The sequence below is a fragment of the Budorcas taxicolor genome, chromosome 2, assembly GCF_023091745.1.
Source record: "Budorcas taxicolor isolate Tak-1 chromosome 2, Takin1.1, whole genome shotgun sequence".
NCBI classification, from domain to species: domain Eukaryota; kingdom Metazoa; phylum Chordata; class Mammalia; order Artiodactyla; family Bovidae; genus Budorcas; species Budorcas taxicolor.
The window spans coordinates 21,504,606-21,528,660 of NC_068911.1; the positions used below are offsets into that span (position 1 = coordinate 21,504,606).

A 24,055-nucleotide genomic window follows, 5' to 3' on the forward strand; every position below is an offset into this window, starting at 1 on the left:
ATGGCGAGCGCGGCCCGGGGGTCCGGCCCGTGGCCCCCGCTCCTGCTCCAGCTCTCGGCGCTCCTCGGCACGCTCAGGCCCCAGGTGAGAAGCGGGCGGCCGCGGAGCCTCCAAGCTCCGGTCGGGGGCGCAGGCGTCCAGGGGTGCGGCGGGACCACAGGGGGCGCCTCGCCCTCTCCCGAGTCCGGGTGCCCCCAAGTCAGCCCCTGGCTGGAGAAAACCTCCTCGTTTGGGGGAGTTGTCAGTTGCCCCACGAGCTGCAGAGGGGACCCAGCACCCCGCCCCTCCTGAGGCGTGGGGGTGTGGGGGGAGGGAACAGCCCGAGGGAGGGGGGGGCCCTCGCTTTCCTGCCAGGCCTCTTAAAACTGCTGGAACCCGGCTTCCTTGGAACTTTAAAGGTCCCCTGTGGAGAAGTGCGCCCACACACCGATTTTTACAGACAAATTCAGGCGGATCACAGCGCTCCCCCTTACCAGGGACTGGACCCCGAACTTACAACCTCTGGGATAAGTAAGCTGGACCTATGGGAATCCGGTTCAACCGTGCCGGGAGCGGAAAAGTCCAGTCTTACAGAAATGCAGTGAGAGGGAAAAGCCAGGACTACAACCCGGGAGTCTAGCCTGTAACCCCCAGCACAGCTATTGGCCTCCCAGAGGCAACTGTGCCCAAGTGGCTCAGATGGTGAAGCATCTGTCTGCAACCTGGGAGACCCAGGTTTGATCCCTGGGTGGGAAAGATCCCCTGGAGAAGGAAATGGCAACCCATTCTGGTCTTTTTGCTGGGAGAATTCCATGGACAGAGGATCCTGGCCGGCTACACTTCATGGGGTCGCAAAGAATCAGGCACCACTGAGCAACTAACACACACACACACACACAAACGCACAGCGGCAACTGCTGCTGCCACCCCAGGCCCACTTCCAGCCTGAGACCCACCCCATGGTTGCCATCTAGGAATGTGAGCACAGTGTGGCCAGACTGGGTGTTTCCAGGGGGAAAAAAAAAGAGAGAGAGAGAGAAAAAAGCTAGAAATGACAAAAATTAGAAACTTGACTTTTTAAGTGAAATCTTTCCAATTTTTAGAAATTGGTAGACAAAATTTTAAACCCCCGATGGTCAAACAAAACTAAACCGTGGACTCAGCCTGGGGCTTCTTGCCCAGAACAGTCTCCCTCCTGCCATGTGGCAGATCACAAAACAGGGCGGGAAAAGAGAGGGCTCAGAGGCAGCTTCCTGATTCTACTCCAAAACCATTGGCTTGCCCCCAAACCTGAGGGTCCGGGGGCAGGATGCGGCCTGTGCAGAGGTGCGCCAGGGCCACCCGGATGTTAGAGTTCCTGCTAGGAGCTCAGCCCCACCCTGTTTGCTCAAGGAAGGGCTGGAGCAGGTGAGTTAGCCCAGCGGGGGCCAGGCGCTGGGGCAGTGCCAGTCTCCTTACCGTGGCCACCCACCAGCCTTGGTCCAGGGGGCCCCCTGCAGGCTGGCACCAAAAGTAGCTGGGCCGGTTTGGGGGGCGGGGGCGCAGAATGGGTCATCCCCAGAGAGGCAGGCAGTGAAGCCAAGGAGAAAGGGACCAGGTGCTGGAACCAGAGAGACGGTGGTTCAAGTCCCAGTCCTGCCGTTTATCTGTGTGGTTTTAGGCTGATTACCTAACTTTTCTGAGCCTTCGTCTCCTTCACCTGTATGGTGGTAAAAATAATAGCACCGCTTTCTGGACTCCTGTGGTGGTCCACTGCTGAGGACTCTGTGCTCCTAATGCACAGGGCCTGGGTTCGATCCCTGATCAGAGAACTAGATCCTGCGTGCCAAACCAAGAGCCCTCAAGTGAAAGTGAACGTGTTAGTCACTCATGTCCAACTCTTTGCGACCCCATGGGCTATAATCCTCCAGGCTCCTCTGTCTATGGAATTCTCTAGGCAAGAATACTGGAGTGGGTTGCCATTTCTTCTCCAGGAGATCTTTCTGACCCAGGGGTTGAATCTGAGTTTCCTGCATTGTAGGCGGATTCTTTACTGTCTGAGCCACCAGGGAAGCTCTCATGCTGCAACTAAAATCCAGCTAAGCCAAATAAAAATTTTTAATAAAAGCATCAATCTCTTAGGGAGGCTGTAAGAGTCACTGATGTCCTTTTGTAAAGGAGCCAGGCTCCCAGCTCCCACTGTCACCCCTCTCTAGGGTCTTGGAGATCAGGGGGTGGAGCCAGCAGCTTTCCCAATCATCCGTCCTTCTTTCCGTTTCCCTCTGGGGGACAGGGAGTCCCTGCCTGAAAGGACTAGGGTGGTCCCAGGCCTCTCAGAAGAGGTGGCTTTGTTTCCACTGCAGGTTCAGAGCTTCACGCCAGAGAACCTCCTGTTTGTGTCTACCCTGGATGGAAGTCTCCACGCACTGAGCAAGCAGACCGGAGACTTGAAGTGGACACTGAAAGATGGTAAAGAAGGGCTGTCACTCCTTGGACCTCGAGCTGGGGGAGGTCACCTCAGGATAAGAGCATGGGGTCTAGAATCCAATACTCAGGTGTCTTCAGTCAGCTTTACCACTTACCCAGGCTGAGTGGCCTTGGAAAAGTCACTTCTCCTCTCTGAGCCTCAATGTCCTCACCTGTAAAATAGGGCCAAGTGTAACGACCCTACCTACAGGAGAGGTATTACATTACGCTCATGACAAAATGCTCACTTGGTGTCCGGCACACGGTAAGTACCAATGTGAGGTATGCCTTTCAATGGAGAGTTTGGAGGGGACTGCTCATGGTCGTGTCCTTGTCCCTGCAGATCCCATCATCCAGGGGCCAACATACGTCACAGAGTAAGTGGACTGGGCTCTCTCAAGGCATGGACAGCTGGGAGATGGGGAAGCCAGTGTTGCCTGGAGGGGCACGTGGGCTGGAAGGAAGGGAAGAAATTCAGGTCTGGAGCTCTGTGGCGCCTCCTGTCAGGGGTGGGCTCCTACAGGCAGAGAAGTTGGAGGGAAAGGGCCCTCTTGGAATCAGGGGGTGTGAACGAACCTTCCCCCCGTTCCTCTGCCCCACAGGACCGTCTTTCTCTCAGACCCAGCTGATGGCAGCCTGTACATCTTGGGGACCCAGAAACAACAAGGATTAATGGTGTGTTTCGTACTGTGCTTGGATGGGTGAGGATCAGGACTTCTGTTAGCCAGGGCACTGAGGGGGCTCTAGGGCCAGAATCTGAGTGTCCTGCAGAGGATGAAGTCTGAGAGCACTAGGGCAAGGCTGTCTGGAGGGGCCTGTCGAGGTTGGGAGTGGGGGGTGACTCTGGCTGTATCTGTACAGCAGGCTGTCAGGTCTCTGAGAGTGTCAGGAGCTTCTCCAGGGGCTCTGAGGGTTTTCAGGGGAAACCTATGTATAGGTTGTTGTTTAGTTGCTGTCATGTCCTACTCTTTGCAGTATCACTGACTGCAGCCCACCAGGCTTCTCTGTCCATGGGATTCTTCAGGCAAGAATACTGGAGTGGGTTGCCTTCTCCAGGGGATCCTCCCTACCCAGGGGTCGAACCTGCATCTCCTACAATGGCCAGTGGATTCTTTACTGCTGGGAAGCCCGTGCATCAGTTACTTTTTGCTAAATAACACGTCGCCCCAAAACTTCAAATGCAGACAGTTTATTTAACTCATTTTTGTGGGATGCCAGTTGCTGGACTCAGCCAGGTGGTCTTGCTCAAGCATCTGTGGTCAGCTGTCCATCAGCTGGCTCTTTTTTGTTGAAAGCTCATTGGTACTTGGCTGGCTTTCAACAGGGGCCACCGGGCCAGGGGTCTCTATCTTTAAGCAGACAAGTCTGGACTTGTTCACATGGTATCAACAAGGGAATCAGAAGCAGCAGGAGGGGGCAAAGCCAGGGGATGAGCAGTTTTCAAGCTTTGCCTATTCTCTTATCCCTTAGTATCCACAGAGGATCAGTTCCAGGTCAAGCTCCCACCACCAAAATCAGAGGGTGCTCAAATCCTTTATGTAAAACGGCACAGTATTTGCATATAACCTAAAGGTATCCTCCCATATACTTTAAATCATCTTAGATTACTTATAAGACCTAATACAATGTAAATGTCATGTAAGCAGTTGCCAGGTGTGCAGCAAAATCGTTTTGCTTTTTGGAACTTTCTGAAGCCTTTTTTTTCCCCAAAAAAATATTTTCAATCTGCAATTGGTTGAATCTGTGGGTGCGGAACCCCTGGATAGGGAGGCTGCCTGTATCACGTTCACTAATGTCTCATCAGCCAAAGCTGGTCACGTGGCCAAGCACAGAGGCCGGCAGTATCAGAGCTCTGACTGTGCCATGGGAGGCCTGCCAGGACGGGCTTATTCTGTGACTAGGAAACTGAATTGATAAGAAATGTTGGTGTGTCCAACAGGCAGGCCCCAGCAAACAGACAGCACACTCCTACTGGAGAGATTAAGGACGTGTTATTAATGGGGTTACTTACAAAGATGGGGGCCTAGTCTTATTGTTGTTCAGTCGTGTCTAACTCTTTGCGACTCCATGGACTGCAGCATGCCAGGCCTCTCTGTCCCTCGCCATCTCTCCAAAACATCTCCCGAAGTTTGCCCAAATAGTACTAGAGTGGGTTGCCATGCCCTCTTCCAGGGGATCTTCCCAACCCAGGGATAGAACCCAGGTCTCCCTCATGGCAGGTAGATTCTTTATCGTCTGAGCCACCAGAGAAGTCCAAGAATCTGGAATGGGTAGCCTTGCCTATCCCTTCTCCAGGGGATCTTCCCAACCTAGGAGTTGAACTGGGGTATCCTTCTTTGCAAGTGAATTCTTTACCAACTGAGCTACCCATGGGGCCGAGGGGAGGAAACCGGAAGGCAGGGTGCCGAGTCCTATGGCCCTTACTGTGGGATGCTATTTATCATCTCTAAGCCAGTGGGGGGAGCAGTTATCACTACCTGGAGCTGGAAGGGGTTTGGGGAGAGGACCGCATGACAGGAGGCCTTTGGGGGAGAGGCACAGCCAGCTCATGATGACTCTGGGAGAGGAGCCCAGGGAACCCTCCCCCTGTTCCTGCCCCTTCCCTTATCCCAGCCCCACCAGAAGCCAGAGCACAGGGTGCCCACTGATGGGATCCACACAAGTGTGTCTCCCAGGAGAGAGGCAGAGAGCAGACCTCCTGTTCATCCAGCTATGTGTCCACCATCGGGTCTTATGGGGCAGGTGTGGCTATCGGTGACATTCACTCCCCTGCCCCTGGGATAAAGTCCAGTCGCTCCAACAAAGCACATCAGGACCAGCTCTCTCCTGCAGCGTCTTCACTCACCACAGGCACCTGTGTGTACACACATGTGCACACACTCACACTGATTCATTTCTTGAATATGCCAGCTCTGGGGCTTTACCTTTTCCCCATAGGGTTCCAGACTGCCTGGGTTCCAGCTCGCTGCAGTAACAGCACACACATCCCCGTGGATCCACAGGGCTTGCTCTCTTGCTCACACCGTGTGACCCATGTGGGTCTTCAGGGGCTCTGTCCACCATGGTCTTCTGCAGATTCTAGCTGTCAGATGCTCTGTCTCAACCTGGGCTTCTCCCGCACCAAAGAGTGTAGAAAGTGACATGGTTTCTTCTGTGCCCTCCCTTCGGTTAAAACGGGTTTCATGGCTGTGCCCACTTTAAGCACAAAAGACGGGTAATCTCACCAGGAGCCCAGAAGGAGAACCAGAATATTTGTGAAACGTGCTCCCCTTCCCCACGCTGGTTCCTATTCATCCCCCAAGGCCCAGTTTAACATCCAAACTCCCTTCCAGCCCGTGCTCTTGCCTCCAGCTTGCCTCCACTTCCGTCTGCCCTTCTCCATGCCCACTCCCAGTGCCCTGGCTGTTCCTCAAACATGCCACCTGGGCTCTTCAGTAGGTGGCCCTGCCGGTGGTCTCAGCATTCTGTCCCTCTGCCCTCCACGTGCTCCTGAGCCTCACTACTCCCTTGGCTTGAGTTCTTAGTCTCTAGCCTCCCTGTGTGAAATAGCGTCTCTAATCACTCTCTATCCTAGTTTTCTGAGTTTGTTTTAATAACAGTTACTACCCATGCTAAAGCTGAAACTCCAGTACTTTGGCCACCTCATGTGAAGAGTTGACTCATTGGAAAAGACTCTGATGCTGGGAGGGATTGGGGGCAGGAGGAGAAGGGGACGACCGAGGATGAGATGGCTGGATGGCATCACGGACTCGATGGACGTGAGTCTGAGTGAACTCCGGGAGATGGTGATGGGCAGGGAGGCCTGGCATGCTGCGATTCGTGGGGTCGCAAAGAGTCGGACACGACTGAGCGACTGAACTGAACTGAACTGAACCACTACCCGGCATTGTCATTTTTGTTTGTTTATTATCACACACACCAGAAATGTAACTCTGTGCAGAAAGGCACTTGGGCCCCAGCACCCAGCTAGTAATAGGTGAAGTGACTGAATGAATGAATGCACCGCTGAACGTCCTCCTTCAGTCCTTCCGTCCCTCATGCCTGTACCAGGTACCCTCAGCTTCTGTGCTCCCCTATCACAGCACTAACCTTACACGCCAGCTGTAGGTTGTATTGCCTTCTTTTGTTGTCTGTCCTGACTCAGTACATGTTTGTGCCTGGGGCACTGTCTTCTAAGAGCTCTGTATGTGGAGTTTGGGGACTTTTTTCCACTTTGATATAATTTCAAACCTAAGGAAAAAGTGCAAGGATAGTACAGAGCAATTCTTTATTCCCTTTACCCAGCTGCATCAATTTTTTTAATGTCTTATCACTTTCACTCTATTATTCTCTCTTCAGTTCAGTTCAGTCACTCAGTCGTGTCTGACTCTTTGCGACTCCATGAATCGCAGCACGCCAGGCCTCCCTGTTCATCACCATCTCCTGGAGTTCACTCAGACTCACATCCATCGAGTCCGTGATGCCATCCAGCCATCTCATCCTCTGTCGTGCCCTTCTCCTCCTGCCCCCAATCCCTCCCAGCATCAGAGTCTTTTCCAATGAGTCAACTCTTCGCATGAGGTGGCCAAAGTACTGGAGTTTCGGCTTTAGCATCATTCCTTCCAAAGAAATCCCAGGGTTGATCTCCATTATTCTCTCTTAGTAGATAGATATAGATAATATTACATGTATATATATGTATATATGTGTGTGTGTGTATATATATATGTATGTATGTATGTATATAAAGGGCTTCCCTGATAGCTCAGTTGGTAAAGAATCTGCCTGCAAAGCAGGAGACCCTGGTTCAGTTCCTGGGTCGGGAAGATCAGGTGGAGAGGGATAGGCTACCCACTCCAGTATTTTTGGGCTTCCCTTGTGGCTCAGCTGGTAAAGAATCCTCCTGCAGTGAGGGAGACCTGGCTTTGATCCCTGGGTTGGGAATATCCCCTGGAGAAGGGAAAGGCTACACACTCCAGTATTCTGGCCTGGAGAATTCCATGGACTGTCAATGGGATTGCAAAGAGTCGGACATGACTGAGTGACTTGCACTTTCACTTTCATATATATAAAATTTATATTATTCTATATTAATAGATAGATATATAGAGATAATATTAAACATGTATATATAAAATTTATATTATTCTATCTTAGTAGATATAGATAGATAATATTCCACATGTGTTTATCTATAGATAAAGATAGATACTATTACATGTTTTATATATAAAATTTCTTTTTCTGAACTCTGAGAAAGAATTGCAGACATTCTGCCCCTTTATTCCTAAAGTATCATTGTGTATTCCTAAACAACGACTTTCTCCTACACAACCTGAGTGTAAATTCTCAAACTCAGGAGATTTAACATTGAGGCATTAGTGTTATCTAATCCACAGTCCATATTAATGTTTCACTTTTCAAAGACTTTATTTAATTAATTATTTGCTTTTGGCTGTGTGGCAAGTGGGGGCTACTCGCTAGTTGCATCTCACAGGCTCCAGAGCGCTCAGGCTCAGTTGTTACAGTGTACAGGCTTAGATACTGTGGAGCATGTGGGATCTTCCCAGACCAGGGATCAAACCCATATCCTCTGCATTGGTAGGTGGATTCTTAGCCACTGGACCACCAGAGAAGTCCCGTATTAATGTTGTCAAGTGTCCCAGTGGTGTGCTTTATTGTTTTCAGTCCAGAACTTGAACCAAGACCACCCCTTACATCTGGTCCTCATGTCTCTTGAAAGTGAAAGTGTCAGTCACTAAGTTGTGTCCGACTCTTTGCAACCGCATGGACTGTAGCCCACCAGCTCCTCTGTCCATGGGATTTCCCAGGCAAGAATATTGAAGCAGGTTGCCATGTCCTTCTCCAGGGGATCTTCCTGACCCAGGGATCAAACCCAGGTCTCCTGCATTGCAGGCAGAGTCTCTACCATCTGAGCCACCAAGGAGGCCAGCCTTGTCTCCTGGGTGTCCCTTAATCTGGCACAGTTCCCCAGCATCTCCGAGGCCGTCGTGGCTGCTGAAATTTTCAAGTCTCAGCGAGTGTTTCTGAGGTTGTTAGTCCAGGAGCGCATGATCAGGTGGCATCTTGGCACTGGGGGTGGGATTTACTGCAGCTCCTTCAGAGGTCGTGTAGCAGAGTGGTTAATTGTGTGGGTTCTGGAAGCTGGCTCTGCTACTTACAGCTGTGTGACATTAGCCAAGTTACTCAGCCTCTCGGGAAATGGATATGATCAACGTTGCGCCCAGCGAATAGGTTGCATGTGTTTCTCTGCTCTTCCCGCTCCCCAGAGGCTGCCCTTCACCATCCCTGAGCTGGTTCACGCCTCCCCGTGTCGCAGCTCTGATGGCGTCTTCTACACAGGTAAGCATCCCTCCAGCCTGGGGTCCTAGTCCAGCAGGGACAGGACCGAGGTCCAGCTGGGCCAGCAGGGGACAGTGCAGACAGGCTGCACACCCTCTCCAGGTCATCTAGAGAGGGGGCACCCTTCCCACCTCCACAGGCCGGAAGCAGGATGCCTGGTTTGTGGTGGACCCTGAGTCAGGGAAGACGCAGATGACGCTGACCACAGAGCAACCCTCTACCCCCCGCCTCTACATCGGCCGGACGCGTGAGTCAAACCCCAGCTGCTCCCCAAGCTCTGGACAGCCCCTGCTTTGGCTCCACCCAGGCCTGGCAATTGCTCTCCACGCTAAGTTTGGGCCAGTCAATCACTCTGTTGGTCAACAAACTTGTCACTGAGCACTGAACAACGAGCCAGGGACACGGCAGTAACAAAACAAACCTGGTTCGGCCATAGTGATGCCCACAGAGTCTGGCCTCCAGGCTGGGTGCTCCGAAAGCCCCTGCCTCTGCAAAATGAGGTCCCCCGGGTGAGAGAGGGGGAGGCGTGTCACGTGGGTGTTCCTGGTAACCCTGCTTCTGGGTGTCCCCAGAGTACACGGTCACCATGCACGACCCCAGGACCCCAACCCTGCGCTGGAACACCACCTTCCGCCGCTACTCCGCACCCCCCGTGGACGGCTCACCTGGTAAATGTGAGTGTCTCCCTGCCCTGGCCCCACCTTAGAGCAAGATCCCCCACTTGAGGAACCCTGAGTGGCATCCACAACTAAGCGCCACCACCTTCAGACCCATCTGACCCCCTGAGGGACCCCACATACTGAATGACACCCTCTTGATGGACAGCCTAGGTCACCCACTCAACACGCAGCCTCTGACCCTCCTGTACCCTGAGAAGCTTTCAGCATCCTTACTCCTTCAAACTTGCAGTGAGCCCAGCCAGGTCACCCTGGATGCTCCCCAGACCCCAAGTGACTCCCAAGCAACCCCTGCACACCTGAGCAGTCCCCGTGTGTCCCAGCTGACCCCCAGTGTTGACAGAGAGGAGAGATGACCCTGAGTGACTGCCCCTAGAATCACCACCCCCCTTGATATAATGACTGCCCTTTCCTGTATGGATATGCTTCCTGCTGCTGCTACTGCTGCTAAGTCACTTCAGTCGTGTCCGACTCTGTGCGACCCCATAGATGGCAGCCCACCAGGCTCCCCTGACCCTGGGATTCTCCAGGCAAGAACACTGGAGTGGGTTGCCATTTCCTTCTGCATTGCACAAGAGGGAAAAGTGAAAGTGAAGTCTCTCAGTCGTGTCTGACTCTTAGCAACCCCATGGACTGCAGCCCACCAGGCTCCTCCACCCATGGGATTCTCCAGGCAAGAGCACTGGAGTGGGTTGGTATTGCCTTCTCTGGGGTATGTTTCCTAAAACTGTACAAATGTTAGATTTTTAATCTTGGGTAATGTAATATTACAAAGAAATTGCTTTTCTTGTTATTGTTCAGCTCGGTCATCTTCATATATGCTTAATCCATAGTAGTCACTTGTGTTATTTCATTTCCTTCAGTTTTGGGGTTATTTTTTTTTTTCATTTCCCTTAGTAAATCAATATATTTGTTACTGGTTTCTAAGAATTCATTTATGACTAAAGGTGTTAACCATTTGTCATGCAATGTAAATGAAACACCATATTTTATTGCCATCAATTTACTCTGGTATTCGGTATTTTGGTTGTATATTAAAATATAATCATGTTGTGTTTAAAAAAATAATAGTAACTGCCCTTCCTAAATGCCTGAATGACCCCGAAGGTGCCCTAAGCCAATCCCAGACCCTGACTCCACCATTCCACCTGAGAATTCACACAGGCGACCCTGACACGTCACAGGTGACACCCACAAGGCCCCTAGCTGGGCCCCCTTCACGTTCTACATGACTCCCATGCTACCCACACGTGTGCAGACCACCCTGACTGACCAACAGCCAGACCACGACTGACTTCCCCACATCCTAAGTAACAAGGACTTATTTTCACACTGGAGTTGCCTTTGGATGACCTCAGCTTACCCCTACATCTTACACAACTGTCCCATTGAGCCTGATCGAAGTGACCCAGCGAACTTCCCATGTCCTGATAAGCCTCCAGGTGATCTCACCTGACCTCCACACACGTGAGGGGCCCTGCTGACAGCCCACCCTCAAAGCAGCTTCCCCACCCCAAGATGCTCCAAAGTGCCTCAGGGCAGGGCTCCCTGACCACATCTCCGCAACCATCTTTCCCGGCAGACATGAGCTACCTGGCATCCTGCGGGGTGGGTCTGCTGCTGACCGTGGACCCAGGGAGCGGGGCAGTGCTATGGACGCAGGACTTGGGCGTCCCTGTGGTGGGCGTCTACACATGGCACCAGGAAAACCTGCGCCAGCTACCCCACCTCACGCTGGCTCGAGACACCCTGCACTTCCTCGCCCTCCGCTGGGGCCACATCCGACTGCCAGCCTCAGGCCCCCAGGACACGGCCACCCACTTCCCTGCCTTAGACACCCAGCTGCTGTAAGTACCCATGTCTGGGGGCCAGGGAGGAGCTTCTGGAACTATTTTGACCAGTGTAGCCCAGGGCCAATGGGCAGGTGTGATGTCCAACCATGGCAGACCAGTCCAGCTAGACCAAGGGTCACATTATTTCAAAAAGTTTGGTAAATAACCAGTGCCCTGTATGCCCGCCATGTGCTCCCAGGACCCCTGGATAGCCTCACTGTTCAGCAACTAATAGGGTAAAATCTGGCCAAGGAAGGGCCTCTGTATGTCTACCCCAGTGCTACAGCTGGCATCTGTTCTGATTGGTAGGCACTATGTGTTTATTGGGGCTTTCCCAGTGGCTCAGTGGTAATGAATTTGCCTGCAATGCAGGAGATGCGAGTTCCACCCCTGGGTCAGGAAGATCCCCTGGAGGAGGGCATGGGAACCCACTCCAATTTCTTGCCCGGAGAATCCCATGAACAGAGGAGCCTGGTGGGCTACAGTCTATAGGGTCGCAAAGAGTTGAACTCGACTGAAGCAACTGAGCGTACAGGCGCATGTGTTTCTTGATTTTTAAAAACCTTAAAAATGACCCTTGCTTATAACACTGAATACCTTAGTGTCCCCATCTTGGGGAGCCAGGAGACAGACTGGGAAAATCAGGGATTATCCATCCATTCAGTTGGTTCTCCCAATATTAACTGAGCACTTGCTACATAGCAATCACTTGCTAGCCTCTGGGAGTACAGAATTATAGCCAGTGTTCTGACCTGCAGAAATCTCAGAGTCTAGTGCAAGAAACAGGGGTGCAAAGAGGTAATCACGATATGGTATGATAAGGGAAGAGATAAGAGAAGTATAGTGTATCATGGGAATGTTAAAAGGGCACCTAAATCGAGACTGGGGGCAGGAGGCAATCATAGAAAGTTTCCTAGAGGAAGGGCCGTACAAGCTGAAACCTAAAGGGTGAAGAGAAAGCAAGAGAGACAGATCATGGCAACCAGGAAACAGGGTAAGTTCACAAAACAAGGCTGGAGCACAACTCTGAGCAGAGAATAAGGTCTGAGGCTGTTAAACAGAGATCGTATCAGATCATTTGAAGGGTTTAGGAATAAGGTTAAGGAGAAGGCATTGGAAAGTTTTAGATAAAGAAGTGATTTGATCATATTTTCATTTCAGAAAGATAACTGGCTACAGTGTTAAGTCATCTTAGTGCTGTGGGGAGGAAGCAGGCACAGAACATTGCATTAGTTCAGGCAGAAGATGAAGACACTCTGGACTAGGACGGAAGCACTGGAGATGGAAATAAGTGGAGGCTAACAGATATTAAGAGGAAAAGACAGTATTTGGTGATTAGAAAGTTTGATGATTGTGAGCAAGGAGTCACCAATTACCGTCAGGGTTCTAGAAGCACATGAGTGCTGTTGTTTCCAAAGGTAGGGAGCACTGGGGGAGGAGGAGGAGGAGGAAGAGGAGAGTAGGAAGAGAAGCAGGTAAGGAATGAGGTGATGAGTTCAGATTTAGAAAACTGAGCTCCTACAAGAGGTCTGGGCTAGAAACAGATTTAGAGGCAATGACTGTAGAGTTTATATCAGTTAGCTTTAGCTATATAACCAATCACTCCCCAATTTAGGGCTTCAGAATGAACATTTCTTATTTTTCAAGATTTTGTGGGTCACCTGAGTGCTCTTCTGCCTGGACAATCTAGAATGGCTTCACTCACCTATCTCATAGTTAGTGGATTCTTTGGCCTATGGGGGTATCAAATAAGGTCTCTCATACCCCCACACAGTAACCTTGTTTTCCCCTTGTGGTGGTCTCAAGGTTCCAAAGAACCCCATGAGAAGGCAAGCCCCCATGCACAAGCATTTCTCAAGCCTCTGATTGTCTCATTTGCTGTTATCTCATTGGTCAAAGCAAGTCACATGACCCAGGCCAGAGTAAGTGTGGGCGGGGACAATATAAGGACACCAGTCCTATGGGACTGAAACTGCCCTCCACCTTCACTCATTCTTCTCCTCTTTCCTCTCCCCCACTAGGATGACCCTGTATGTGGGAAAGGATGAAGCTGGCTTCTATGTCTCTAAAGCACTGGTTCATGCTGGGGTGGCCCTAGTGGTGAGAAAGGGCCTCTGAGGGGCTGGAAAGAGGGGATGAAGCAGGAGAGAAGCCCCCCACCACCACTGATGACTCTCCATCTTCTGCCATAGCCTCGTGGGCTGACCCTGGCCCCTGCCGATGGCCCCACCACAGAGGAGGTGACACTCCAGGTCTCAGGAGAGCGAGGGGGCTCACCTAGCACTGCTGTCAGATACCCCTCAGGCAGCGTGGCCCTCCCTAGCCAGTGGCTTCTCATTGGTGAGACCCCTTCCACCCAAACTTAAAGATCTGTGAGCCCAGGTTCTGAGCTAGAAGGCTGAGGTCACCTTCAGCCCACTGACCTTGTCCCTGCCCCTTAGGACACCATGAGCCACCCCCAGTCCTGCATACCACCATGCTGAGAGTCCATCCCACCCCTGGGAGTGGGGCTTCTGGGACCAGACCCTCAGAAAGCATCCAGGCTCCAACTCTCTTCTTGGAGGTCAGTGCTCAATGGGCAGAGGGCCTGTGGGGAGATGCCGCAGGGGTGGGCAGCCCTGGACCTTTTCCTCAGGCTTCCAGGCATAACGTTTGAGGTGGGTCAACTGACCTCACAGTTTCTCCGAAGAAAGACTTTTTTTTTTGTTGTTATTGCCAGAAAAAGTGTTACAAGTGTCAAAACAGTATTGGCTATCTACATTGTGAAACACAAGTCATGGTTTTCTTTATTCTTCAGTTTAGAGGTGGCAAAAGATTTATCAAGTGAGAAAATGAAAATGGAAAAACTATGAAAGTATACCCTCCTGAGAGAGGACTGGACAAGAGTCACTGATAGTTCAAGGTTAGAAGGAACAGGCATGCTCTGTTCTCAGAATGACGTGATTCTCAAATCTGGTTGCTCATCAGAATCACCTAGGAGCCCACTCCAACCTCACTGAATTCAGAATCTCTGGAGGCAGATACTTGTATTTTTTGGTGATGTCCAAGAGTATCTGGGTTTTTTAGTGACACCCCAGGTCTCCTGGGGCACCACAATTTTCAGCACCACGGAAAGCGCCAGGTTTGCCATCATGTAGACCACTCACTCTCCACCCCTTCAGCTAAGCCCAGCCCTGTACTGCGTGATGAATAAGGGTTAGGGGTTCCGTAGCAGGAGGGGCTGCTGAGAGCGAAAGCCCCTTTGTCCTCAGCTCCTGAGCCTGAGCCGAGAGGAACCTCCGGACCTGGAGCTGCATCCTGAGAAGAAAACCTCAGAGCTGTATCCAGGCCTGGGACCCCAAGACCTGCTGGCAGCCAGTCTCACTGCTCTCCTCCTGGGAGGATGGATTCTCTTCCTAATGAGGCAGGTAAGCCCATCACCTCTGACCTTAGGTCTATCTTATGGTCTTCCTAGAGGAACTCTGCCCCTCTCCGAGACCACTTAGCGAGTTTCTCCCTCACCCAGGTCCAGTTCTATCCCCTACCTTCCTCTTAGCAGTTCCCAGGGCCCTTGATACTCTGCTCTTTATGTCAATGCTCCTGGGACTGGCCATCTCAGGCACAACCTCTGGGCCCATCATGGGGTAGGGCTGGCCAGGGCCGAGCCCTCTTCAGCCCCCATATTTCAGCAGCAGCAGCAGCAGCAGTTGGCAGAGAAGCAGCAGCACCAGGCTCCCCTGGCACCTGCAGGCCCTTCTCACATTTCACAGGATGCTCAGCCCCAGCCCTCCAGTGCCACCCTTCAGAGCCAGAAGAGGCTTCAGAATCCCCCAGAGCAAGGCCAGCCACTGGAAGACCCTGAAGGTGAGCTCACATGAACAAGAAAGGACAGAGTCAGGGACAGAAAAGAGAGAGGCAGGTTTAGCTCCAAAATCAGATTACTGGAACAACTGCTGTTGCTCAATCTGTGAACTGAACAAGTTGTGTCTGACTCTTTTGTGACCCCATTGATTGTAGCCCACCAGGCTCCTCTGTCCATGGGATTTCCCAGGCAACAAGACCAGAGTGGGTTGCCCATTTCCTTCTCCAAGGGGTCTTTCTGACCGGGGATCCAACCCACGTCTCCTGCCTTGGCAGGTGGCTTCTTTACCACGAAGCCACCAGGGAAGCCGACCCTAAAAGAGTTAACAGGAGAGAACTTTAAATAGTGCCTGCTGTGTAGTGGAGCCCTCTGGAAATGTTTGCCATCATTTTTGCTGTTGTCTTTATGTTCAGGGACCCTGGATACAGATAGAACTGGTATAGATCTAAGTCCTCTGTTAATTTTGACAAATTTCTTGACTCCCCTGACCTTCAGTTTTCTCATCTGTCAAGTGGGAATGATAACACCTACTCCATTACATCACCTCATATGACAGGTTTACCATCACCACTATTATTAAATCATGCCAAGCTGATGTTATTAATGTGTGTTAAAAGAATATCATATTTGGTAATAATAATAATAATAGTAAATTACCTAGGTACCCTTTGGTTCCTTTTCTCTTTAGGGCTTTTTTTTTTTTTTTTTAACATCTTTCCTCTCTTCTCTCAATTTCATCCTATAATGAAGCCCTTTCAAGCTTCCTCTGGAACCTGTGGGATGCCCCAGGGGAGCTTCTGCGTGCTTTTATTGGTCAGTCCAGGCTGCTTCTCTCCTGCTTCTTTGGCATTGCTCAAGCCACTGCCTCCTACCTTGGAGCTAACTCAGCCTGAAGTCCGCCCCATATTTGGTGGGATGCTCCCATGCTGCTTCCGAAGTTCCCCCTGAGTTCACCCCTCCACCCTGTGCTGAGAGGAAAGCAGCTTCCTTCCTGAGGGCTCAGCTCCTGTAGAAAGCCCCCCACCGCAGAGTTGCCTGAGCCCTGAAGGTTGCTGTTCCGGTCACTTTCCTATCTCTGAGTGGGTCCACACAATATTCCATCGCACCCTGAAACACTTCTTGGACCTTCTGACTCAAGCCAAGTCTTTCTCCAGATGACCCAGACTCCACGTCATCCCAGGTGGTTCTTGTCAAAAGACCTTACTGTTCCTTCCACCATCATCCCAAAGTTGTCCCTCACCACCACGGTCTACTAGACCCAGTTGCTGACAGGATGGAATTCCTTCCCCCAGGCATCTCCTCAGTCCCCTTGTGGGTCTGTAGATACCACTAACCCACAGAGGAAGAGAGAAGAGGATGTTGAATTCCAACCCTGGCTCATCCAGGCTCCCCTGTTATATGAAATACTTAAACTTTACTCACTGTGAAAAAACAACCAAAGTATTATCAGTGCTTCAGGACAAGAATCCAAGAAGATAAAATACCCAGCTAGAGCGTGGTCATTTTGTGACAAAATTCAATGGTAACAATCTCTATGTAATATTGAGTTCCCTCTGCACTTTAAAGGAAACCTTTCAATTTCTTTTACTCTCTTTAAACTTACATAAGCTTTACTTCAGTATTTTCATAACTTCTAGGGAAGCATGGAAGGGACAGGTAATTGTTAAGTGCTATGATAAATGCTGTGATGGGGACGGAAGGATACAGGGAGCTGCAGGAACACAGAGGAGGGTCATGGAGCCCCAATGTGGGGACATAGGAAGTGGCCTCAAAGTGAAGTCTAGGCTGTGACCCCAAAGAGAAGAAGGAATTACCCAGGTGAACAGGGCAGAGTAGAGCAGGAATCCTCCAGGTGGCCCCAAGAGCACAGGTGAAGGTTCAGAGATGCGAGAAAGCAGGGTGCACATTCTGGAAGCTGAAAAGAGGGTTGCAAACTCATGCTTCCGGGTAGGTCAGGTGGATAAAGCAAAGAAGCGAAGCAGTCACATAGGAGAGAGAATAGGGAGTGGTGGGGACTGTGGCAAACTGGAGAACAGGTGCTCGGGCTAAGCCTGCCTTGCTTACTGCTGCAGTCTGACTCAGAGCTTGACTCAGGAATTATCTGTTGAGTTGGTGACTGACACTGGCCACCAGAGATTCTTAGATTCGACAGCACTCTTAATAAATATATGCAGAGTGAATATGTGCTGAGCAGGTATGAGGTATAGACAGAGTTAATGGCTGGGACTTGCCCCATTCAATATGCAGCCATTTGGAGTCCAGTGTATCGAAATCTTTCATGCAGGGAGAGTCAAATAAACACATGTGGCAGATGGCAGGAAAGCTTCAAGAACCACTCTCCAAAAAAGCCCTCCACACCTGTGGCGGCCCCTAACGTGTTCTTAGGACATCTACGTCAGGAACTCTGACCTTGGAACCCTTGGTCCTCCGCTCAGTGCAGGGAAAGGAATGTTCCTCAGGACCTTTTCATGGTTCACAAAATCTGCAGTGGAAACCTGCCCCACTCTCATTTAACCTCCACAAATGCATCTACACGTGCTTGGTAGAGTGTCCTCCAGGACTGCTGGTTACATGGTACATTCAGCAGCAAGCGGGCACAGTCAAGCTGGCACAACCAGCTAAAACTGAGAGCTAAAATTTATATAGCACTTACTGTACACCAGACCCTGTTCTAAATATTGTGCATGTATGAACTCATATTCACAAGGTGGATACTATCATGCTGATTTTATAGAAGAGGAAATTGAAGGCAGAAAGGTTCATGACACTCCCACCCCAGACTCACAAAGCCAGTAAGTAGCAGCTTGGGAACTCAAAAGCAGGTCAACTTTGGGATGGTATCTCTGTTTGAATTTTGGCAATGCCCATGAAGTAGGTAACCGGCTTGAATGATCTCCCAAGCCGTGTAAAAGAAGCAACACAGTGCATCACATATTCCTGGGGATCTCAGAGGGGATTCTGACCGTACCTGACTTCCCCACCATGTGACAACTTTTGATTCCTTTAGAAATTCTCCTGCGTTTGTTGCTTCTCCATTATCATGATGTAGAAGGCTGAGCAAATCATGGTGAATAATTTGTGCAGACTGAGCCTCCTGATTCATTATTTCTGCATTCAAAAACTTCCTGGCCAGAAGTCTGGCCTCCCTCCCAGCACTGAGGGTCCTCCTGAATCTAGAGTTAGTTCTGAATCTAACCCAGAAAGCACGTAGCGAGTGTTCACCTCATGCCGAGGGCATCCAGGCAGGGGAGGCAGATAGGAAAAGATGGGAAACCAGCAGAACCAAGTGAGTGGTACAGAGCGGCACAAAAGAGGAGCCAGAAGTGCTCAGGGACCCTCACCTGGAGCCAGCTGAGCAGGGCTTGTTCAAACAGGCTTTCCGGTAACTCTGCCCCTGCTTTCTGAGCTGCCAGAGAGACAGGCCCAGCTTACCTGTGTGTGATGTGCTTCCAGCACGGCCCCAGGACCACACTCCTGAGAGTCCAGGGTATACACATTTCACTTACTGCCTGCCTCTCATCAGCAGAGAGTGTTTACGCAAATAACCTAGAGCAGTGCTGAGGGACAGCTTAATACTTTGCTCACAGATCCCTGATGCTCATTTTCATTTGCTTTTCCTAGAGCCGATTAGAGAGACTAAAGCTGGCAGCCCTTCCTAGGGAAAGTGTTCTCAGGGCCATGGAGGGGCACATAACTCTAGCGGCACAAGATGCACGTAGCTGTGTGCCTGGGGCCCCCTGGGTGCTGAGCAGGAGCCTGCCTGGTGCCTGGGTCATTGTGAGGGGTCTCTCCCAGGTAACCCGAAAGGAAGAGCAGAAACTGCCAATTCCTCCACTCACCTGAGCCAATCCCACCCACCCTTTCTTAAAAAAAAAAAAGTTTATTTTTGGTTGTGCTGGGTCTTCATTGCTCCTGAGGCCTTCCTTGTGTTGCTGCAAGCGGGGGTTACCTCTCTAGTTGTGGTGCACGGGCTTTCCATTGCGGTGGCTTCTCTTCTTGTGGAGCACAGGCTCTAGGCACACGGGCTCAGTAGTTGCCGAGTTGAGCTTAGTTGTACTGCAGCGTGTGGAATCTTCCCAAACCAGGGAACTCGTGTCCCCTGCACTGGCAGGCGGATTCTTAACCGCTGGACCACCAGGAAAATCCAACCCCACCCTTCGTAATAGGAAGCCAAGGCCTTCTGGGGACTCCCTGCTGCCCCGGAACTTATTCTAGACAGTTCAGCATCCACACGCCCACTGCTCCCCACCCCCTGCGACCCCCGCCCAGAACAGTCTTTTCTGCCACAGCCTTCGCCTTCATCATGCTTCCAGCTGCCAAAATTCACTTTCCTATTTGAAGCTAATAGCTTAGTCGAGAAGGCAATAGCACCCCACTCCAGTACTCTTGCCTGGAAAATCCCATGGGCGGAGGAGCCTGGTAGGCTGCAGTCTACCAGGTCTCGACGAATCGGACACGACTAAGTGACTTCACTTTCACTTTTCACTTTCATCCATTGGAGAAGGAAATGGCAACCCACTCCAGTGTTCTTGCCTGGAGAATCCTAGGGACGGGGGAGCCTGGTGGGCTGCCGTCTATGGGGTCGCACAGAGTCGGACACGACTGAAGCGACTTAGCAGCAGCAGCTTAGTCAAAAGCGTTTATTATATTAGTAACTGGTGGAGGCGGGGAAAGGAAAGAAACCTGGGCAGAAAATGCCAGAAGAGGGAAAAATGATAAAAGAGGACAGCAGAGCAGACCTCACCCCCACCCTTTTTCCCATTAATCCTCACAGTAATATTATGCAGGATCCTTGACATAGTCCCACTTTACAGATGAGAAAACTGGGGCGCCGCGGTTAGGTCACTTGCCTGGAGTAAGCGGTAGCTTGAGGCACTGGACCCTGTCTGGCATCCGGTGGGGCATGGAAGCGGGAGGCTGGAGAGAGATCGAGGTTGGGGGGACAGGTCTAAACTGGGCGGGGTGGCGGCCATGGGCAGAGGGCCCCTGAGACCCCTTTTCCTCTCCCCGCAGCCGAGCAGCTCACTGTGGTGGGGAAGATCTCCTTCAACCCCAAGGACGTCCTGGGCCGCGGGGCCGGTGGGACTTTTGTTTTCCGGTGAGTGGCAGACAGGAGCTGGGCTGAGGTCGCCACTATCCCTAGGAGAGCACCTCTTTCAAAGAACCCCCAAGGTGGGTGTGGATCCTAACAATTCCCTTTTGGTCTGCCCTCTGGACCTCCACCCAGGGGACAGTTTGAGGGGCGGGCAGTGGCGGTCAAGCGGCTCCTCCGTGAGTGCTTCAGTCTGGTCCGGCGGGAGGTGCAGCTGCTGCAGGAGTCGGACAGGCACCCCAACGTGCTCCGCTACTTCTGCACCGAGCGGGGACCCCAGTTCCACTACATCGCCTTGGAGCTCTGCCGGGCCTCGCTGCGGGAGGTGAGGCCTGTGCTCCGGGGTGGGAGCGGGGCCAGGGGTCCTGGGCTGCAGGGTGACGCTCTGCCCCTCACTGCTCCCCAGTACGTGGAACACCCGGAGCCGGACGGCTGGGGCCTGGAGCCCAGGATGGCGCTGCAGCAACTGATGGCGGGCCTGGCTCACCTGCATTCCCTACACATAGGTACCGGCCCCTCCCGGCCTCCCTCCAAGCCCCTGCCTGCCCCCTCAGCTCTCAGCTCTGGTCTGCTCTCACAGTGCATCGCGATCTGAAGCCAGGCAATGTCCTCATTGCGGGGCCCGACAGCCAGGGCCTGGGCAGAGTGGTCCTCTCAGACTTCGGCCTCTGCAAGAAGCTGCCCGCTGGCCGCTGCAGCTTCAGCCTCCGCTCAGGCATCCCGGGCACAGAAGGCTGGATGGCGCCCGAGCTCCTGCAGGTCCCACCTCCAGACAGCCCTGTGAGTCTTGCCACCCCGGGCTGCAGGCATGCCTCCCCACCCAGTGTCTCTTCTGCCTGGGCTCTGGATCACCCGTTCTGTGGCCTTCAGTGACTCCTCCCAGCCTGTTTCTTCATCTGTAAAGTGGAGATAACTCCTCCCTTTTCCCCCTAGGGCAGTGGTTCTCAACCAGGGGTGACTTTTGCCATCACTGGGCAATGTCTGGAGACCTTTTGGGTCGTCCCACTTGGCAGGGAAAGGGAAGTTGCTACTGCCACCTAGTGGGCAGAGGCCAGGGATGCTTGTGAGACACCCAAGAACGCACAGGATGGTCCTCCAGGACCAAGAATCATCTGGTCCAAAATGTCAACAGTCCCAAGGTTGAGAAGCACGAAGCTAGAAATGGTTTTCATCTCTACTGTGGTGTAGTCACTGAGGAGCTTGAAAAAATTCAAGTGCCCAGGCCCTACACCCAGTAACTGACCCCCAGTGACTTTACTGTGAAGCCAGAGTGGAGAGCCACCCAGATTGGAGGGTTTGGGGGAGCATCAGATGAGCTAATGGTTTCCCCAGGTGGTGCTAGTGGGAAAGAACCTGCCTGCCAATGCTGGAGACTTAAGAGATGCAGGTTCAATCCTTGGGGCAGGAAGAACCCCTGGAGGAATAATGGGCAACCCATTCCAGTAGTCTTGCCTGGAGAATCCCACAGAGGAACCTGGCGGGCTACTGTCCACAGCATTGCAAAGAGTCGAACGCGACTGAAGTGATTTAGCACGCGCACACGCACATGAGCTAATGTAACTGAGTCATAGAGCACTGTCTGACCCCCGGAGGCACTTGGAGACCCAGGATCATAGATTTTTGAGTCAGTGTTCAGGGGGAAGTCATAGGCATGAATGAGAGTAACACACAAGGAGAACAGACAGAGTCACCCGCACCCCTGAAGTCGAGAGAGAGCTAGAAGTGGCAACGCAGAGGCCCAAGAACCAGGGCACTGATGTTAGGAGCCTGTGCGGGTTTTGATTTTTCAAATTTGTGGCCACTGTTTTAACTTCTGGGAAATTCCACCTAAGTCTAGATTTCTGGATTCTTTTGCAAAATCAAAAGCTCTGCCACCCAAGAAAGTCCCCTGGAGGCAACCAGCTGCAGCTGAGTGCCAGCGGCCAGCTGTGGACAGAGCTGGTACCAGATCAGTCCCCACTGCTGCCTCATTGCCTCACGCCTAGCCAGCTTCACTCGGATATGTCAGCATCACCCACCAGACCTGGAGGAATAACGCATGGAGACCTAAACTAGAAGCTCAGTGGGCACAAAGATTCTGGATGAAAACCACACGTCCCTTTCACTAGTGCAGAGGGGAGGGAATGTAGGGCTACGAAGATGCCTTGGGAAGCATCCTTGAGTTCTAGCCTGAACCAAATCCCAGGCTGCCACACCAGCCCCGGGCAGAGTGCAGCCAGGCAGACTTCCTGGAGCAGAGACTTCCTTATCTTTGTCCCTCTGGCCCCCAGACCAGCGCAGTGGACATCTTCTCTGCAGGCTGCGTGTTCTACTATGTGCTTTCCGGTGGCAGCCACCCCTTCGGAGAGAGTCTTTATCGTCAGGCAAACATCCTTGCAGGGGCTCCCTGTCTGGCTCACCTGGAGGAAGAGGCCCACGGTGAGGGTGACCTGGGCTGGCAGAGGAGGGGGTAAGCAAGGCAGAGGCTGGGCAGGCTTGAAGCCACCCCTCCCTCTCACCCCTGCAGACCAGGTCGTCGCCCGGAACCTGGTGGAGGCCATGCTCAGCCCCCTGCCGCAGGCTCGCCCCTCCGCTCTCCAGGTGCTGGCCCACCCCTTCTTTTGGAGCAGAGCCAAGCAGCTCCAGTTCTTCCAGGTCAGTTGGAAATCTGGAGAGAGGCCTCAGAAAGTTTGGGTTCTGAGCAACAAGGGAAACCAGGTTGGCTGGGGAAAAGACTCATCTGTGTTCCAGGCAGCCCAGCTCCTTGATTTAAACCAAGACAGAGCCCAGGCTCCCAAACACCGCCCTCTCAGCCCTGCACGGCCTCCTCAGCACCGCTTTCCAAGCTCAGCTGCCCCTGGTATGAGAACATACCCCATTCCTTTCAGCCCCAGTTGTAACTCATGCTATTCCCAGGCCCAGACAGTGCATTCCACTTGTGACCTTGAGTCACTGAGCCTGTTTGCTCATCTGTAAAATGGGGAAAACAGTGCCTCTGTCACAGGTTGGACTAGACCCTGCATAGCAGAGAAGCTCCACTCAACAGGAGGCAACAATCCTTACCTGGAGCCGAGCAGCTCTGGCTGCTGCACGCCCCCAGCCATTGGACCCTCCTGGCCTGTGGCCTCTAATCCCGGTCAGGAGGCTCAGCAGCTCTGTGGGTCCTAGGACGTCAGTGACTGGCTGGAGAAGGAGCCTGAGCAGGGGCCCCTGGTGACGGCGCTCGAGGCGGGAGGCTCCGAGGTGGTCCGGAGTGACTGGCACAAGCACATCTCGGTGCCGCTGCAGACAGGTAGAGGCCAGACTCGGGGGGGGCGCCGGGAGGCCGAAGGGACGCCTCAGCAGGGACGGCTGTGCCAATGCCTTCCCTGCCCACAGATCTGAGAAGGTTCCGGTCGTACAAGGGGACGTCAGTGCGAGACCTGCTTCGTGCTGTGAGGAACAAGGTGTGTTCCAGGGCTCGGGAGGGGCCTGGATGGTGGGGAAGCCTGAGGCCTGGTCCGGCTGAGCCCCGGCTCTCTGGTCCAACCCTCCAGAAGCACCACTACAGGGAGCTCCCGGAGGAGGTACGGCGGACCCTGGGCTCCGTCCCCGACAGCTTTGTCCAGTACTTTACCAACCGCTTTCCACGGCTGCTGCTACACACACATGGCGCCATGAGGAGCTGCGCCTCCGAGAGCCTCTTCCTGCCTTACTATCCGCCGGCCACAGGGGTCGGGGGGCCGAGCCCAGGGGCAGCAGGGAGCTGAGCCTGCCCGGGTCAACAGACCAGCAGAGGCCAGGCCGCTGGGGCCACCGGAGCAACAGCGTGTGCCCCTCGGGGAACACAAGAAGGAAAGGAAGATTCACGTATGTTTAATGTGTATAA

General features: G+C 52.5%; 1 protein-coding gene across 1 annotated transcript; it reads left to right on the forward strand.

Moving 5' to 3' along the window:
* Positions 1-23,936, forward strand: ERN2 (endoplasmic reticulum to nucleus signaling 2). The gene is made up of 22 exons (XM_052635589.1): positions 1-84; positions 2,322-2,427; positions 2,768-2,801; positions 3,027-3,099; positions 8,694-8,766; positions 8,906-9,013; positions 9,339-9,440; positions 11,026-11,290; positions 13,297-13,375; positions 13,468-13,615; positions 13,717-13,838; positions 14,527-14,682; positions 14,944-15,118; positions 20,130-20,214; positions 20,344-20,533; positions 20,615-20,714; positions 20,789-20,988; positions 22,479-22,626; positions 22,715-22,842; positions 23,356-23,479; positions 23,566-23,633; positions 23,724-23,936. The coding sequence occupies exons 1-22, from the start codon at positions 1-3 to the stop codon at positions 23,934-23,936; spliced, it is 2,781 nt and encodes a 926-aa protein (XP_052491549.1).
* Positions 23,937-24,055: the final 119 nt, after the last annotated feature.